The sequence below is a fragment of the Penicillium arizonense genome (genome assembly GCF_001773325.1).
Source record: "Penicillium arizonense strain CBS 141311 chromosome Unknown PENARI_contig016, whole genome shotgun sequence".
Lineage (NCBI taxonomy): Eukaryota > Fungi > Ascomycota > Eurotiomycetes > Eurotiales > Aspergillaceae > Penicillium > Penicillium arizonense.
The window spans coordinates 231,490-248,974 of NW_019173293.1; the positions used below are offsets into that span (position 1 = coordinate 231,490).

General features: G+C 49.3%; 4 protein-coding genes across 4 annotated transcripts; 2 read left to right on the forward strand and 2 right to left on the reverse strand.

Moving 5' to 3' along the window:
* Positions 1 to 2,452: 2,452 nt before the first annotated feature.
* On the reverse strand, positions 2,453 to 4,105 carry nsdD (GATA-type sexual development transcription factor NsdD; the record flags this gene model as incomplete). The annotated part of the gene is made up of 3 exons (XM_022634097.1): positions 2,453 to 2,665; positions 2,797 to 3,117; positions 3,251 to 4,105. The coding sequence occupies 3 exons, from the start codon at positions 4,103 to 4,105 to the stop codon at positions 2,453 to 2,455; spliced, it is 1,389 nt and encodes a 462-aa protein (XP_022486180.1).
* A 7,145-nt stretch (positions 4,106 to 11,250) lies between these two features.
* On the forward strand, positions 11,251 to 12,007 carry PENARI_c016G02493 (macro domain-containing protein; the record flags this gene model as incomplete). Its single annotated transcript, XM_022633984.1, has 2 exons — positions 11,251 to 11,903; positions 11,956 to 12,007. The coding sequence occupies 2 exons, from the start codon at positions 11,251 to 11,253 to the stop codon at positions 12,005 to 12,007; spliced, it is 705 nt and encodes a 234-aa protein (XP_022486168.1).
* A 594-nt stretch (positions 12,008 to 12,601) lies between these two features.
* On the forward strand, positions 12,602 to 13,520 carry PENARI_c016G04614 (putative mitochondrial inner membrane protease subunit Imp2; the record flags this gene model as incomplete). Its single annotated transcript, XM_022634038.1, has 2 exons — positions 12,602 to 13,053; positions 13,154 to 13,520. 2 exons carry the CDS (start codon positions 12,602 to 12,604, stop codon positions 13,518 to 13,520), a joined length of 819 nt encoding a protein of 272 aa, XP_022486163.1.
* A 250-nt stretch (positions 13,521 to 13,770) lies between these two features.
* PENARI_c016G01964 (sporulation-specific 71 family protein) lies at positions 13,771 to 17,269 on the reverse strand (the record flags this gene model as incomplete). Its single annotated transcript, XM_022633974.1, has 3 exons — positions 13,771 to 14,325; positions 14,380 to 17,100; positions 17,159 to 17,269. The coding sequence occupies 3 exons, from the start codon at positions 17,267 to 17,269 to the stop codon at positions 13,771 to 13,773; spliced, it is 3,387 nt and encodes a 1,128-aa protein (XP_022486079.1).
* Between the last annotated feature and the right edge of the window lie 216 nt (positions 17,270 to 17,485).

The following is a 17,485-nucleotide window of genomic DNA, read 5'->3' on the forward strand; positions in this document are numbered from 1 at the left end:
AAGTAAATACGGATCTACCACTTAGCTTACAACTTGCCACGTTAAGATCCCGCGTGGATCTCAGCTATGACATACACCCACATTTACAATGCACTGTACTCCGTCGTAAATGGTGTACAGTATTGTTCATTTGAGCACAGTTCGCCGTTCATGCCATGCCATGTACATGTACAGTATCTCGCACGATCGCCACATACAAGATAGAGTTTGCGTCGGGCACCGATTCGAGGCTTATGTGCCGTGCGGCATAGGCCTATAGCTGATCAACAGTATCAATGGAGTATTTATGGAGTATATCAAAGTAAACCGTGGCCGCACAGACTTATATTGTGGGGACCAGTCCAAACTTCCCCATGCCATATTAGGAAGTATATCCTTGATGCTTTTGTTACAGTATAGGACGTGCATCTCTCGGCGGTGATCTCGTGGAGTCCAAACCCGATCTATATGCACATTTAATGCGAACCAAAGGTCGCTAGCCTATACCCAAAAACTCGGTGAATACGACGGTGAGCACTACGGTGAACATGGGTTCGTTACCATAAAACCATGGCGCCACGGTCGAAGTTTTTATGTCACCCATCTTCTTAGCGGAGTACAAGGCTCGGAGCCCTCCGAAGAAGTACAATTGAATAGATGCATTAGCAGTTGTTAGATGGGCGGCGTACCCGGGGGCGTTTCGGCCGGGACGGGATCTCGGATGGCGAGGGCGAGGGAGACGACGATGACGATGGCGATGACGATGATGAAATCGAGATCCGAATAGAAGATTGTGTTTCGAAGCCAAGATCTTGTGGCAAGATCCCTTCCCTATGGACCCAGTGTATAGTCCGATCGTGCGGTAAGTATATCTGGGATTACTTTACCGTGTACAGCGTACAAGTCTGTAAAACGAAGCATATCCTGAGCCGAACAATGTACATGATCTCCGCAGGGATAAGCGAACGTGGCTAGGATCTCGATTGTAATGTGGACAAACACCCTAGCTTAAAAAAGCAAAGGGCCCAACACACATTGAAATGTACTGTCGTCACAAAATTGCGTCTATCCCCCATACCGATCCACCCAGTCCCTCTGAACAGGGGTTCCCTAACCAAGTCAATCTCAAATTTCCCTGACAAATCCTGAGACGTTGATCTCCGGTAGCGGTGTAAGAAATTTCCCTGTCGAATCGTTTAATTCTTCCTGTTTCTGCGATCTCATCCTTCCTCCCAATGGATCTGGGATTGTCTCGTGAATACAAATACTTGCAGCGAATAATCGTGCTGTATCGCCCACTAGTTAAATCACTAACCTTAGTGTGGATCATCTATCTCGATGATCTTCATGATCTCGTGAATCTCGCCATTTAGGGCTCTTTCCGCGTCTATCGGTTAAGGAGGGGTTGTTCTTGACCCAGTTCGGGGATCTAGTGTTGTATATCTACCCTTTGGTGACATCAATTACAAGAATTTTATGTTTGATAGTCTTCGTAAGTAATTTCGAGTAATTTAGCTTACTTTTTATTTGTAATGTAGCTTAAGACCAATCGAAAAATGATTCTTCGGCTGAAGCTAACGCCCATACCTCTTCATCCTTCGTTAAGTGGCTAATGCCCTGGAAACGCCGCAACAGAGAGAGGAGTGAAAAGACTAGCAGAACTCTAAAGAGTGCCATGCATCACTTCGGCTGCCACATGGCAAATGGGTTTCCAAATATGTACAAATTGAACATCTACTCCGTACATCTATCTACTCGATTTCTAAGGTTACTTCGGAACCACTTGAAGGTTGACCCAAAGATTGCTGTGGCTGAGTAACTGTCCCGGCCGACACCTCGGACACAACGTCGCAGGCGAACTATAACCAAATACGCAATAAAATTTACATTATGACGACAGTAGTAGAAATTAATAGCCAAATCATTTCATGTTGCCACAATTCCAAAGACCTCATACATAGAAAAGTGCCATAAACATATAAATATCGACTAGGAACATAGATGTAAGAGACGCTGAATGAGACACGATCGTACACATCATATCAGGGACATACTCAAACAGACACGTGGGAGGAGGACAATGGGCCTCCCGGTTGGCTCAGGGAACAAAGATGCAGGGTATAAACCAGGGACAATCTTGAAAGAGGGGGAAACAAATAGCGAGATATAAGGAAACAGAAACCAGTTTCAGACAATGGCAATTGAATCATCAAACGGGGGAATCTATGCTGATGCCATTTTTCTCCCAAAAGGTAGAAGCTGTGAGGGTATTATCGAAGGGTACCGAGTAGAGGAAGGTCCCTGTCAAAAGAAAAGAAAAGGAACGAAAGGGGAATAAAATCCCAAAATAAGAAAACGGGATATGCCGAACGGGGGATAAAAAAACAGAAACTCATGACAATCCCAGGAAAAATGGGCCAAACTCCTTTGCCTTCTATTTCCCACCTTTTCCAACGCCACATGAAGAAGAAGCTTAATGACTGGTTGGCGAGGCGGAGTCAAGGGCCGTCTTCGGCTTGAGATTTGAACCCAGGCTCGCCGCCTTGTTCGCGCCCATTTTGCGAGTCAGCTTGGCATAGTGCAAGCCGCAGGCGTTACACAGCGTTCGGGCACCATCTGGACCCCGACGCCATTCCGGTGTTTCGGCTCGGTTACAGCTGTGGCAACGACCAGGAGGGGCCGCCTTCTAAAAAACGTGGTGGTTAGCCAAACATGCTTCGAGCTGTGGGGATTGACAGGGTGTCAACCACGGTGACAGGGCCAGGGGAAAGCTGGAAAAGGGAAATGATGAACGGGGTGAAGAACGTCCAGACTTACTCCACGCCGTTTCTTTGGGTCTGCGCCCGCGAAGCCACCCGTGCCCTTGAACTCCTCTTGGTACATGGCCATGTGCTCGTCCTCGGTCTTGAACGCCTTCCTCTGAGCCATCTGTTGCTCGGCGAGCGCCTGTTCCTGGTTCACCACGGCTGTCCGTATCCGGATCAAGGCATCTTGGTTCCGCCGTTGCATATGGAGCATGTCCTCCACTTCGTTTAGCGAAGGGAGGGATCCAATTATCGGCCCAGACCGCTGTGTCTGGTGTGCGCGTGCCGCATAGTGCCGCGAAAAGTCAAGAGTTCGTGTGCTCATATCGGCGATCTATCCCAGTGTTAGTCCCATTATTAATTTCAGAAATCGCGTAAAGCCGTTTGACCGACACCGGGGACCAAATGCCATGATTTCTTGCCGTTCAAAAATAGAAGAATCAAATCTTGCAGGGGAAGATCCATACCTCATTCAAGGATGTCTCCACATCGTAGACGTCCAGATGCCGCTTCACGGAGTCGCTATGGGGTGGACCAGACATCGGTCGGCTCACGAATCCACCCTTGACTTCTTCCACCCGCGGTGCCATGTAAGATCGATTGTCGTAGTGAGGAGGGTATGAGGGGCCCGGTTGAGATGAAAATGTGTAGTTGGGAGGGAAATGGCCGTAGCCACTGGGGGACGCCACGCTCCCGGCCGAGGTCGGCGCGCTGTATTCATACCCGGAATTTTGTGACCCGGACACAGAGGTGAGGCCGGTTTTAGCGCTCTGTGTGGGAGATTTGCCCGTGCTGAGGGAGTGTAGTGACGCGCGCGAATCTTGGGTGTTGATGGAGTTGAGACTGGCCCGCGAGGCTTCGGCCAACTGGGCTTGATGAGAGAAACCAGGTTCCCGCATCATTGACCCGGGCGGTCCATTGAAAGGATTCGGAGGTCCTGCTGGACCTTCTGCGGTCGATCGTCCAAGATGCGACGACGCTGTGTGTGCGGATTGGGGAGGAGGAGCTGAGGTGGGCGCAGGGTAGGGGAGAGGATTGTCATTGCCGAGGGCCTCGTGGATCGATGGAAGGGATTGTCTTGGTTTGTCCTTCTCGTCTTCAATGACCCGACGGGGCTCCGTGGGCGAGATGTACCCCGGTTGGGGAGGGTTGGTCGACGCGTAGGAGTAAGGTAGTTGGCCGTACATGGCGCTTGGGCTCATCATCGAAGTTGGCGAAGCAGTGGCGCTGTTCGTATGGTTCGGAGTGTAGGCAGATCCGTCCTTGCCTAAGAACCCTATCGCAGGCAAAGGGTCTCTGTAGCTCGAGGGCGAGTCAGTCATGATTCGAAGCGCAAAGAGAAAGCGACCAACCTGTGCCTGGGTGCGACTTCCAAAGACCCCATCACGGTTGCTAGATGGACTCTGCTATTTCATGTGCGCCGACGTGGGAAGCAGTGAGATAAAATAGTCAGGAGATCCGGCCGAATTCCCAGAGATTAAGGCCGTCGGAACGCCTCTCGTGCGACTTGGAAAAGTGTTCCACCTGTTCGTGGGAAGTGATGTCAACCCAAGATCCCGGAGAGGGGGGTCGACCCAAGTTTTGACTGTGGCGTTTAGATGGAGCCCGGGTGCGAATTATGTCCGTTCAACACAGTTCAACGCGTTGAAACTGAAGAAAGGGTGTAGATGTCGAGGGCCGAGCGTAGAGGGAAGAGGAGGAATATAAAGAGTATGGAGGGGGCAAGGGGATCGAGGCTAAGAATGAACCGGGGGGAAGCTTAGAAAGAATGGAAGACCGCCAGGAACTTTAAGACAAATGGTAAGGTAGTAAAAATATAAAATATAAAATAGAAATGTAAATGTAAAAGTAAATCAGTAAAATCGTAAAATCGTAAAATCGAAATAATTCAAAGCAAATCCCTAAAAATCAAAAAAATCCCAAAATAATAAAATTAGGGTGGATCGAGATGGGCGGATCGGTAGGGAACAGGGGGTAAATTACAAGATCGTCATGACTGCGTATTACAGGATTAGGGTGAATATAATTAATGTATAAGGTAAGTATATTAATCCACGTTTATTAATATTAACTTATTGAATGACATACAATATACTAGGGTAGGTGTAGACGTAGATGATGGTGTGAGATCTCCAAGTGAATATCTATACCCTGTTCAGACGAACATAGTTAACATGAACATACAGACTAGAATAGAATAGAATATAATAGAATAGAATATAAACTACTCTGTACTTGTACTCGAGCCATCTCTTCAAATCGCAACCGGTCGTGGCTGAGGTTACACAGGATCTCCTGACGTGGCCCGTTCCATGGTTCCCTCGATCTAGATCTCTATCTTTATATAATCGCGCTTTATCTACAGTACTAACTATATTGTACTATATTACCTACGTCACACGCCATTAGCCAAGATCGGGCGCAAGTCCCAAAAACGGGGGAGAAGCACACTAAGAAAAAAACAGATGCTTCACGTCTCGGAGAATGCTTCCCCCTTCAGGACTGGCCGTCGTGCTCACGTTGTGCTTAAGCTTTGGATCGGGATCGGACCACACGGAACGGTTATTGGTGAGATCGCAGACCCTCATAGTGAGGGGAATGTCAGGAACAAAAGATGGAGGACTGATGAAAGAGATCTAAGGAAAGATCTAGGGAAAGAACCTGGCCATAACCATTACCTTTCCTGGCTGTGTGCGTATGAGCTATGTGTCAGACATGCGGATGAAAGCCCGGCTCCGTCACTTATCAATTTGGATCCTACAAAGATACCCTCGGTGGATCGAAAGGGCATAGGCGATCGACTGAAAATATCGACCCGGGTCTTTGAGTTTAAGACCCACGCCGTTGGATGTCATTGTCTTTGGGAGAGAACCTGATCGCAACATCTCGATGACTTCTCTTTGCCTCCGCGCACAGACTCGCGCCCCATAGTGATGTATGGTTCAACGGTCGGCCCAAGGCCTAAACGTCGACGGACCTCCCAAAACGGTCAAGCATGAAAGGCAATCGTCAGATCGTCGGAACTCCAAGGAGCCTTGGGGCTGTTTCACCCCGATTGCTGGAACAATTGGTGTGATATTTATGCAGTTGGCATGTAAACGAGACGACCGTGTCTCAACGGAGCCCCCTGTCCACGGCGTATTCACCGCATGCAAAGAATCCCCCGTCGTCTCGAGTGGTCTTTTGAAGGGGTAATTTTTTTTTCTCCGGGCCTGAACACGAATTGTCGCACAATGGACTTGTTGACGGGTCCGAAAAAACCAACGCGAGGAATCGATCTACATAGTCGCTGCATTGCAGCCCGCACCAGCCGGATCTTAACATTTCAGCCACTCTGCGATGCCTTCCGTGCGCACTAAATCTCAAGTGCATGCACGGTAGGTCACTTCACCTGCCGAGCATGAATGCAGTAAGGATCTTTGCTCCACCGGGTGATGGCAAGTTAAAAAAAAGCAGTCGAAAGTCTCCGGTGATCAGAAACCCCGTAAAGACCCGTGAAGATGCATATCTACAAAAAAATAAAAAATAAAGGTGTCTTGGGCAAGGAGAAGGCCGGAATATTCCCGAGGCTTTCGATCTGAACTATCAGAATCGTAACTCGTCATTGGTGATTGATCATACCAGATCGGAGTATAATTGTTTTTCCTGGAGTCTATTGTGGTTGCCTCATTACGGCAACTGGGAAGTGCATCAACTAGGCGCCTTGCGGGCTTTGGTTCCACTAACGAAAAAAAACAACCAGGCATTCGAATACGGTCTGTATTGTAATTTAGAGAAAAGAAAAGTGGCTTCGGCATTGAAGAAATTCACGTGTCGGCAGCGCCCCTTGGCTTTGAGGGGAAGGAAGAGATGGTGTCTGCACATCTGCACATCCACACACGACCTTCACTTCGGCAACCAATGGGACGTTCACTTTAAGAGCCCCCAATCTCCTCCCCGTCAGAGAGGTGCTGATCCAATTGCAAGATACGACGATTCCTACTCCTGGAGTAGAATGCAAATTGTTGCATCAACAAACCGGGGATTGATCGACAAACCGTTGAAAACCGTTTCCCCTGAGGACACGATTCGGACAAAGACGTTTCAACCTCCCGAAGTCACTATGGCTCGATGTGGGACCTGAACGCTAACTAAAAGGCCGATCAGATAATCCTAACCGCAAAGTAAAGTGAGCGACGACGCTTTTCCTCAAGTTGGAAAGAGATTAAGATCCGATCCCAATTTTAGTGCGCATCGGCCCTGCGACCATCTTTTCGATATGCCCAGGGAATTCTCGGTCGTCAACTTCTAAATTCTGTTCTAGCACCATTCTGTACTGCGTTTTAATTAACACCCACAAAAGGGGGCAATCTATACAAGCATATATTGCATCCGTCCCGTTGGGAGCGATTGAGTCGGCCGTTCATCTGTGCAAATCAATAGCCCCGGGACAAGAGACGGAAATCTCCACTAACGTGCATCCTCAATACAGACAGCACGGTTCACGCCCCTACACAGTAAAATCTCCGGCCACAATCAACAGACCTTGGCCCTCGGCACTGTGGCGCTCAGGGGGTGTTTAATACCAGTGGAGACCCGGGAATCTCTCCGATCTCTAGTCTCAACGGAGGGTTGACAGCTGCAGAGGGGAAGAGAGGGTCCGATCCTGGAGGAAGAGAGTGGAAGGCAAGGGTTCGGAAAATGGCTCTCTGCAAGCCGCCCTACTAGGGTATGCCGTAAAACGCCAAAAGGGGACAGGTGAAGCGGGTCCTGGTTCAATTCCTGCAACGTATGGAGCATCCCCCCGAACATCTCATCGATCTTCGATATTAATCGTGGAGTTTTGTTATTTGCTGATTTTCCTTCGTTTTGCGCTAACTTGGGCGGATGGAACTATTGATTACGGCTCCGCTTTAGCATCTCACGATATGCCGTTAACAAGGGTATGTTCCACGTGGACGCCCTATGGCTTGATACTCCGTATTGGGGAAACATGGGAGTCTATAATCTATGCTTTCCTGGCTGAGTCCAAGCACACGGGATACTCTCGACTAACTAGCCAGCCTTCCCATTTCATGGGAATGGATGAAGCATGAGATACACACAATACTATGTATTCCCTCACGACAACCGTTGCCAGACCCACTGCCAGACCGCCTCGATCGACTTCAATTTCTCTCCATCACTGTATCTCGGAATCTGCTAGCGCCTCCTGAATCGGTTGACGGGCAAGATTAGGCAAAATTGGCGCTTGCTGCCGAAGAGGTCGTTAGAACGTCAGGACTAAATGTCTCACAGAATTCCAGCAAATCCCGAACCGGAGGCACAGTGTGGCTTCATGACCTTCTTTGAAGAAAAACTTCCGAAACACAATATGGGGTGTCGGAGAATAAGTCCCAGACCATCAGATAGTCATTATCCATTGAAACTCCCCTTTCCCAGTGCCAAGGAGCTCATTGAATCCCGAGAAATTCAGCGCGAGTCAACACAACCCCCACAGTAAGCTCATGAAAGCTCATCTCACCAGAGGAAAAGCCAGTAGGCCCAAGTTAGTGCAGAAAGACCCAAATTTGTGCTTCTGCACATCCCCCATCGATCGACACGGATTTAACAAGCGGAAACCGAATTTCTCCATGCCCAGCCCCACGATGAAGAAAACGTCGTCCTCTTGGACTAATTAAGATCCGTCGAGTGGAGTCCAAGGTGGATGTAACTATTTGCATATTTCCAAAATATCAATGGCCTCATTAATTATAGCAACGGGATCGAAGATTGCTCTGTCAGTGCTTCGTACTATTGACTCGCGATATTACTGAGACTTCTGCCGTTTGGCCTGTGCAGCGTAGCTTGCTAATACCATTCCGTGCCGGGCTCCAGCATGCCTTATTTTTTCTCTTTTTTCTTTCCTTTTACGGGTCAACACAGCTATGCAAGTTGCTATCGGTTAGCTCATGTCGAGGATTGTCGTTCGTACAGTAACTATTAGGATGATCATTGATTTATCGTGCAGAAAGTATCAAACACGTTCATAACTAAACATATATTTCCACTTAATTACGAGTCAGCCGGTACAACCGAGGAAGGAAAGGCGTGGCAAACATGACTATCCCTCCTATAATTGGGTAATTTATGGAGAGAGCTCTCCTTGGAAGTCTCCTGGGCGAAAAATCTTCTTTATCAAGATGGGTACACGGATGGAGCCTTGTACATCATCTGCAGCCCCGTTATACGTCAAATCTTCAAATTTCTTTTTTTCATAACAGGACGATCTACATCGGGAACCTGCTTGCTACACTGCGTGGAAGAGTCGAGACCTACGCCAAGGCAGCACAAATAAACCAAAAAGCACAACGTCAGGATGCATGCGTTGCAAATCCCATGCGACGGAATCCTTCCGATCTCGATTTAAGCCGGCGGGTCGGCCGCATCTCGGTCAAGGTGGGGTTTCTGTTCGACATGGTGTGACGATCGTGTTGGTTGCTTTTGTTGTGTTACTTGAAACAATTAGGACCTTACAGTGTGGATAGGGGGCGAGGACTGGCGAAAATTTCAGTAGATAGCTACACGTATGCATGCTCGATTCTTCACGGCAGTTGCTCGGTTTATACTTGACATGTCCAAGCCAAGGGAAGCAAGCCGATACCAAAAGAGAAGGTGCATACAATTTGACAGACTGACAGGTTGACTTGGATTATCAATTTCCTAGGGCCGATTCCGGTTTATCCCAAATCTATGTGCACATCAACCATTGACGGGTGTAGACAGCTGAGAACAACCCTGGACACTGTTATTACCTTACAAGGACACAACAGATACAGATCCTGCCAGGCAAGGTTAAAAAGCTAAAACGCCACAGGTGAGGTAGGCAGAACCGCTTTGGGAGTTTGACAGGTTCTTGTGCATGCATCCAAGACTTTTGACGTATGCATTAACAAGTGGTCTGGGTCTAATTAATATCTATTTGTAGCCAGGACGAATAAGGTGTCTCATAGCTTCAAACAAAGTTCTGTGACATCTGAGCTGCCATGCAACAGTGTGATATCCCCCAACGGGCTATTGGATACTCGAATGCGACAGCTGCTAGGTTCCGTACAAGGTCAGCATTGATTACATTTCGTTAGTCATGCACATACTCAACATACTCCATAGTGTATTACATGGATCCCGTACAGAGTACTTAACTCCTTGGGGAACTGCTCAGGCAAATCCCAAAAGTACAAAATCGTCTCCGTCTCTCATTATTGGGTCAAATGCCTGCGCTATACCTACTCCTCTTCCCTCCTGCACGAGAACGGCTCCCAGATAGACTCGGAAAAGAGAACTGTTTCCTACGATGGAGCGGAGCCAAGGATAATTTCTCGTTTCAAGTCCATTTCCGCCAAACTCCGCCAATAGAAAGATCCGAGCCTATTTCGGGGGCTTCAAGGGAAAGGAGACGGGGCGAACTAGCGACTCTCCTAGATGCGATCGACGAGCGAACAATTGAAGGATCGGCAGTCTTCAAATCAAAAGGCCTCCAGATGTCCTAAAAAGGTGAAAACGGCTGTGGTTTTGACAGGTCGTGAGGTGGAGAGAGGTGGGCCAAACCCACTGTGGCTGGACGAATCCCCTATGATCCCGTTATTTGCTCCCCGATACACGGCCTTGCCCAGGATAGAAGGCGAGTTTCGAGATACCCCTAACTCTCCTAAGCCCAACTCAGCCATGGGCGCCGATGATCTGGGCGGAGAGTCTAGCCGAGTGTAACTTGGGGAATCGTACGATATGCATAGCATGGCCACTCTCTTTGCCTTTGACTGACTTTTTGCTTTGCTTTTGCTTTTGCCATTGCTCAACGCGCAACCCTCAAAGGCTCAATGCGATCTACAGAGGCAAAATCATGTGCTGCCGAGGTCTCCAATCAATGTCTCTCTAGACTGAAGCGCCGCTGATAGCCACCCCCATGCCCCTGCTGTTGTCAAATCCCGGGCTTAGCTCTGGGCCTGGGGCCGGGAGAGAGGTGGTCGTACTTTTGAGTGGCTGGGTCAATCGATGGCCAATGACAGGAGTTGAGGGCCTCGAACAGCGCTCAGCGGCATAGGAAGCCTTTTGGTCCGCCTGCATATGTAATGCAGCTTGCCGTATGGAGTACATTGCAGCCGGATCGAGAGCGTTGTCCATATTACATTGGTAGTCTAAACTTAATTCAAGTCGATACGTAGACTGTCAAGTTGGCTATACCTATCGAGGAGTCATTACCGATCAGACTTCCGTGCCGTAGATGTCTCCTGTCTCATCTGTATCTGAGCTCCATAACCTGATAGCTTCGGCATATGTGCGGCGTTTATCATTCTTCGGCCGAAAGGAGCACAAAATTGCAATCATCATGCAGGTAAACAAAGAAGTAAGTGTGGAAAGAACCAACTCACTTTTGCCCCCAAATGTATACAATCACGTGGCCGTGTCCGTGCGCGAGCTTGGGGTCTCCACTTGAGCTTCCTCACTCCAAATGCCCAACTGCGCTTCGTCCTCTACCGTCATGGCAGCTCTATCCCTCGCTGAGATCCCCACAGTGGCGCTCTTGTACAAGCTACAACGCCTAGCCCCCACAACCTCCCAATTCAAGCCATCGCAAAGCCTCAACAATAGCATCTCCATCATCCGCAATGACATAACCAAGCTGCAAGTCGACTGTATCGTCAATGCAGCCAACGAATCCCTCCTGGGCGGTGGTGGCGTAGACGGCGCAATTCACCGTGCTGCGGGCCCAGAGCTCTTGGAAGAATGTCGCACACTGGATGGATGCGATACTGGCGATGCAAAGATCTCCAAGGCTTATGACTTACCCTGTAAGCACGTCATCCACACAGTTGGTCCAGTCTATTTCCGCGAAAGGCGTATCGATCCCCGTCGTCCCGAGACTCTGCTTCGTTCTTGCTACCGACGTAGTCTGGAGTTGGCTGTTGAGAATAACCTGAAGAGCATTGCTTTCGCTGCTATCAGCACTGGTGTCTATGGATATCCCAGCGATCTGGCTGCAGAGGCTGCTATCGACGAAGTGCGCAAGTTTCTTGGAGGACCTGCCAACATTGGGAAGCTGGAGCGGGTGATTTTCTGCAACTTTGAGCGGAAGGACGTTGACGCATATGAGGATGTGATTCCGTGAGTTCATCTGTTTGACGTACTGCTTAATCAAAATTAACAATATCTCTAGTGAATACTTCCCTCCTACCGCTGAGGATTTGTCTGAGAACACTGATGCTTGAAGTACGTCTCTACAGCTCCACCGATTGAACGATTCTCGCGCCATACAAATGAGGAGACGGTGATATGAATGACCCCGATATGACTCTCACGACAGCCCTATGACACCCCAAAACAACCTTTCAGAGACTCGTGTACCATACAGATAACTACTTAGGTAGCTCTGAAGAAACATGCGAATTAGAGCTGCTTCAGCTTGATAGACTGATGGTTTCCCATCACGACTTCCAAGTAGGGATTACTATTGTAATATCACGATATTCTCTCTCATTTTAAAGATCAAATATCAAGACAGACACCTATAATAGCAAAAATGACACGAAGCCTATGAAGTTGTGGGTATAGAATAATAGAGACGCTATGCAAACAGTGCAAACGCCCTATCAGCGCATTTGAGATCATCGATATTCCTCGATACTGCCTCGTCTCTAATTGCAATTGCACCCTCCCTTTGACACTCAATTTGGCATAACTGAAACGATGAACGCCAATTGAAACACTCCACCAATCCCATTCCCTCAAACGCAAACATCTAACACCCATCTCACCACCAACCTCACCACCACCACCACCCAACCCCGACATCTCCGACAAAAATGACGAAACCGCAACCGCGCAACCGCGCAGCACCTACACCAAACCCCCGATTTCGAGTAAAGCCCCAAGAAGCTCCGACTCCAAAAGCGGCAGAGCCCCCAGCTGCAGCCCCAGGCCCAGCCCTCATCAAGCCAAAGCGCCGCCCGTTCTTCCAAACAAGCCTCCTAACAAACCTCCGCCAACGCTTCGCAAACCTCCCCTCCCCAGTCCGCCGAACATGTCGCACCCTCCGCTGGCTAGCACCCGTCATCCCAATCGGCCTCTTCTTCCCAGAACACGTCATGCAAGTGATGTGGGTGCGCGGACCGTCAATGACACCCTACCTCAACGAGGACTACGATCAAATGCAAACGAAGAGCGATATGGTATTGGTTAATATGTGGTCGTGGGGTGGATTGCTACCCTTCCGGAAGGAGAGGAAGCTTGAACGAGGAACAGTCGTGACTTTCCGGTTAGTGTTTCCTTTCCTTTACTCGCATTTCTTTCTTCAATTGCGACTAGACTGCACAGTCTCGTTATGAAACAATACTAACATACTACTCCCTATATAGATCCCCAGCAAACCCGTCACACATCGCCATAAAACGCATAATCGGTCTACCAGGCGACCGCGTCACGACCCGCGAACCATGTCTGAAAGAGACGCAGATCGTGCCGTGGAACCATGTCTGGTTGGAAGGGGATGCAGAGGATCCGCGGAAGACGCTGGATAGTAATACGTACGGGCCGGTCAGTCTTAGTCTGGTTACTGGGCGGGTATTTGCGGTTCTGGGGCCGCGTATGCGGTGGCTGAATGCGTCGGATTGGGAGGAGGGCGGTGATGGAGATGCGAATAGTCGGGTTGAGAGACATCGGCAAAGTGTTCGGGATCGGGTTGTTAAGAATGCTGTTAAGGTTGAACAGCCTTTCTTGAATTGATGGGTTGGGGTGTGGCCTTTTGCATTATGTATAGATTGGTTGTTTCATAGCCATAGCGGAGCATGCTGTGGATTTGAGCTTGTACATATAGATGTCTGTGGATATCATGGTATTGCTATTATAAGCAATAAGTGCGGTGCTATGCGTGGATGGGACGAAGCCCCCGAAACAAAAGGTGATAGCGAAGGACATATATAATAGGAATCACGGATAACCGAAAATGCGGCAACGCCAGCAGTCACAGAAGCCATCAAGGAGAGACAAGTCGTATATCTTCATGTCTCTCCTCCTGGATACGATCGATCTCCGAAGAGATACTCATAACCCAGCGATCTTTCTCGACACGACTACGCGCTTTGAACACAATTGTACGGCCATGCTTGCCTAGCGTGGAGACATGTCGAATGGATCGTTTCGCTCTACCCTGCACTCCCGTTTCCTGAGCTCGGAAATAGCTCTTCTTCAAAGGCTGCCAGACAACGAAGGTGATAGCAGTATCTTCGTCGTGACTTGTGAAGGTATCTGAATCGAGATATACGCGTGGCAAAGCATGAAGCCCAGGGTTATTGCTGTCGAATGTTTGATTTGCGTACAACAAGTCATCTTCGGTGAGCAGGCCGGAGTAGATGTAGCAATCTTCCAATTCGATGGTTGCTTCGAGTTCTTGATGAATGTGTGGGATTTCGGTACCATTCCGGTTGCGCAGCGTGCTCGAGAAAATGAGCAGCTTACCCGCTGTGAGAATGACATGGCACTGGTTGAAAGTCGTGTGGCGACGGGGCTTGCGATAGAGTTGTCCGGACATCTATTATCATTAGTATTCTGTGTGATGCATTCCTCATGTTCTTTTATAACTCACCTTGATGGTCCGACAGCTGGATAGCAAACACATATTGTGCAACTGTGGCGATGCCTCGGCTTTCTTCACTTCCCACTTCTTCGCGAACTGCCCAACAACCGACTCCATGGCCTCGTCGATTTCCAAATGCTTGAGATTGCGCCGCCGGACAGCCTGCAGCTCTGCGGCATCGTTTGCGCAGCGCGCACGCCAGTACTTGACCAAAGCATCGAGCCGTTTGACCCATTCATCTCGACTAGCGACGTTATATGCCTGGAGTCGAATGACAAGGCCATTATCCAAAGCCATTTCAAAGGTCCTATCGTCGTCGAACTCTTGGGAAGCACCATCATCTTGTCGTGAGTCCGTAGCCTCCCGGTTGTAATCCACAGAAGGCCCTTCGCCGATGTTGGCATCAGCAGGGCTACTACCGCGCTGGATATTGCGAACTTCTTGCACCCGACACATATCGATGTATCCATCTGCATGACTGATGTTGTGAACATTCCTCTGCACTTGCGCATAGGCCTCCTCGTCGTGCCGTTGGATGAACTCTTTGTTACCGTTGGACAGCCATGCGATACCACCGTCTTGAAGAGGGTAGGGATTGATATCCCAGGATAGTGGCATCTCATCTAGGATTTGACGTGCAGATGGCACTCCATCTGGCGGCGGAGCTTCTGATGGGGCAAACTTTGGGGGTGTCGGTGGGAATGCCTTGGCTGGTCGACAGAAAAAGAAGAAATGATCCTGGGTGAAGAAATACAACCGCTTGAAGAACATCCTGTTCATCTTTTGATGAACACCCCTTTGGGATGTGAGGCGGACAAGGAATCCCTCAATCGGTGCAGGTTCCTCCACCTTTGAGCCATTCTGTCTGACTACAGTGGAGTAGTGATATCTCGGCCGTAGCTCAAGCTCGTGTGATGACTGCATGGCAATGGTGCCAAACATCTTTTCTTCGTTGACACCAAACACCCACTCCAATCGATCATATCGTTTCCAAGCAAGACCCATCTTCTCAGTCTTGGACCAGGCCTTCAATACCTCGGCCCATTCAGGACGACCTTCGAGCATGTCCAAGCATTCTCTGATGATGCATGCAGCAGCATATCTTTCATCGAACGCCGCATGCTCTTGGTCAGTGTCGTCAGCTTTTCGACTGACCCCTAGCTGGCTGAAAGGGTTTTTGAAGATGAGCGAGACTCCCAAATCAGGAACGTTGATAGGGAGTGAGGTTGGACGTCGCCAACCTAGCGCCTGCCGAATGAAAGTGTACCACTCAGCAGAGTGAGCAGCAGATTTTGGCCGGATGATGTAGATTTTGGTGCCACGCTTGCAAGGGTACCAAATAACGATGGTTTTATCCAAGGGAGAGTAGAGGTTAACATGGGTGTTTTTGTGGTTGAGTCGTATTTCGTAATAAGGCGGCGTTTTGTTGTTCGGTCGTTGCACATCAGGTATCACACGGGTGCGATACATTTGCAGAGCAAATGGCGCATGTTCCGCGGAGCTTTTTCGGCACACGACAAGAAATTCTCTCCATTTGTCCACAGTGCGGGTTTCCATGCGGAGGCTGTCATTCTCGGAGTAATCAGGGGGAAGTGTGCCTTGCATAGTCTCCTCGACGCAGACCAGCATCTTTTCCGCCTTGACAATCTCTCCTTCTTGCACTTTCCGCCGGCGGGGCCGATTGGCTGAGATGGTGCCCTGCGTCTTTGAAATTCGCGAGCGAATACGTTGTTGCTTGTGCTTGATGTTGTCATCCAGGTTTAGTTTTGCCATTCTCCTGGTGAACATCCGCTGTGGCACATCTGCATTTGTGCCTTCTCCTTGTTGGCCATTGTCTTCATCTTGGGGACCGTGGTCATGGTGTTGAAGAGTTGCTCGAGATATACCAGAATTCTTACTTTTCTGCTTTCCTTTGTCCTGGAATTTGCCTCTCAGCAACTGTGTCGTAGAATCTGCCTCGCTGGGGCCCGTAGATATATTTGGGGTCAGGGTGCTGGCAGAATTATGGCTCGTCAGGTGTGTGTTCTGTGAGCCATGCGACGTTGGGCGATGGCCAGTCGTTAATCTGTTAGGCTGCAGGGTAGATGACGATTCTCTCGTGTCCGTAGAATCCCTTGTGTCGACAGAAAGTCCCGTATATGCGCTATAACCTGTTTTTGCAGAGCTAGACACTTCTTCTCTGGCCGTGACAAATGAAGACGAAGCAACATCGGTGTCGCATATATCGTTGTCCCTTGGTCTCGCTCTGGGGGTGCTGTCTGTATCCTCGGTATCATTTCCACTATCCCCTCCGTCATTCTCTCCAGTTCCTGTGTCATTCCTATCGTCATTTTCTTCATTCCCTGCATCAACTTCCGATAGAGGATCTTCGCCGCTGGTTTCAGCAGTGGGGTGAGTGAGGGTCCGAAGTTCCCCCTCGGGCTCAGATGTGGCTTCTTCGGCTTCATTCTCATCTGTTTGCTCCGCTACAGCCACATCAGTTGTATTCGTAAGTGTCAGAGCCACTTCTTCGTCCAGATCAGGTAACGCTGGCTCGGCCTGGGGGTCCTGTTCGCTGTAATGGGTCGCAACCGGACCCGCGGAGAACGAAATGGCTTGTGATGTATAGTTTCTAAGCCTCAATCGAGACTTGTACCATGACTTGCGATGGCCCTGGAGCCAGCCTTCTGGGATTGGTCCGACGAAAAACCGACGGTTGGTCATATGCAGATGGTTGGCAGAGGCATGGCGCTATCCACGAACAGCATGTTAGGTCATGATTCCATTCCCAGGAGATATATACACATACCAGCTGCTGATCTGTATAGGACCCAGTCTGCAAGCCATGATAATGTTCATGGCTGAGCGAGCGTGGGTCAGCTCCTTGCGACCCGTCGGCCTGGTCCGGTGGAGTGCTCATGGCAATCTCTTACCCGCGTTGGCCAAAAGCGCGGGAGGTATGCGAGGGTAATGAAAGCATAAGGGTAGGCAACGCAGGACAATCACCCAGGAACAACCTTTGGGCTTAGGTGCATAGTGCGATCGGATCGAAATGTAACTCTTAGCGATGACGTCGTGATGAAGAGCTTGGCAGATCCTGCAAACAGGACAAACACAACAATGACACTTCACCGCC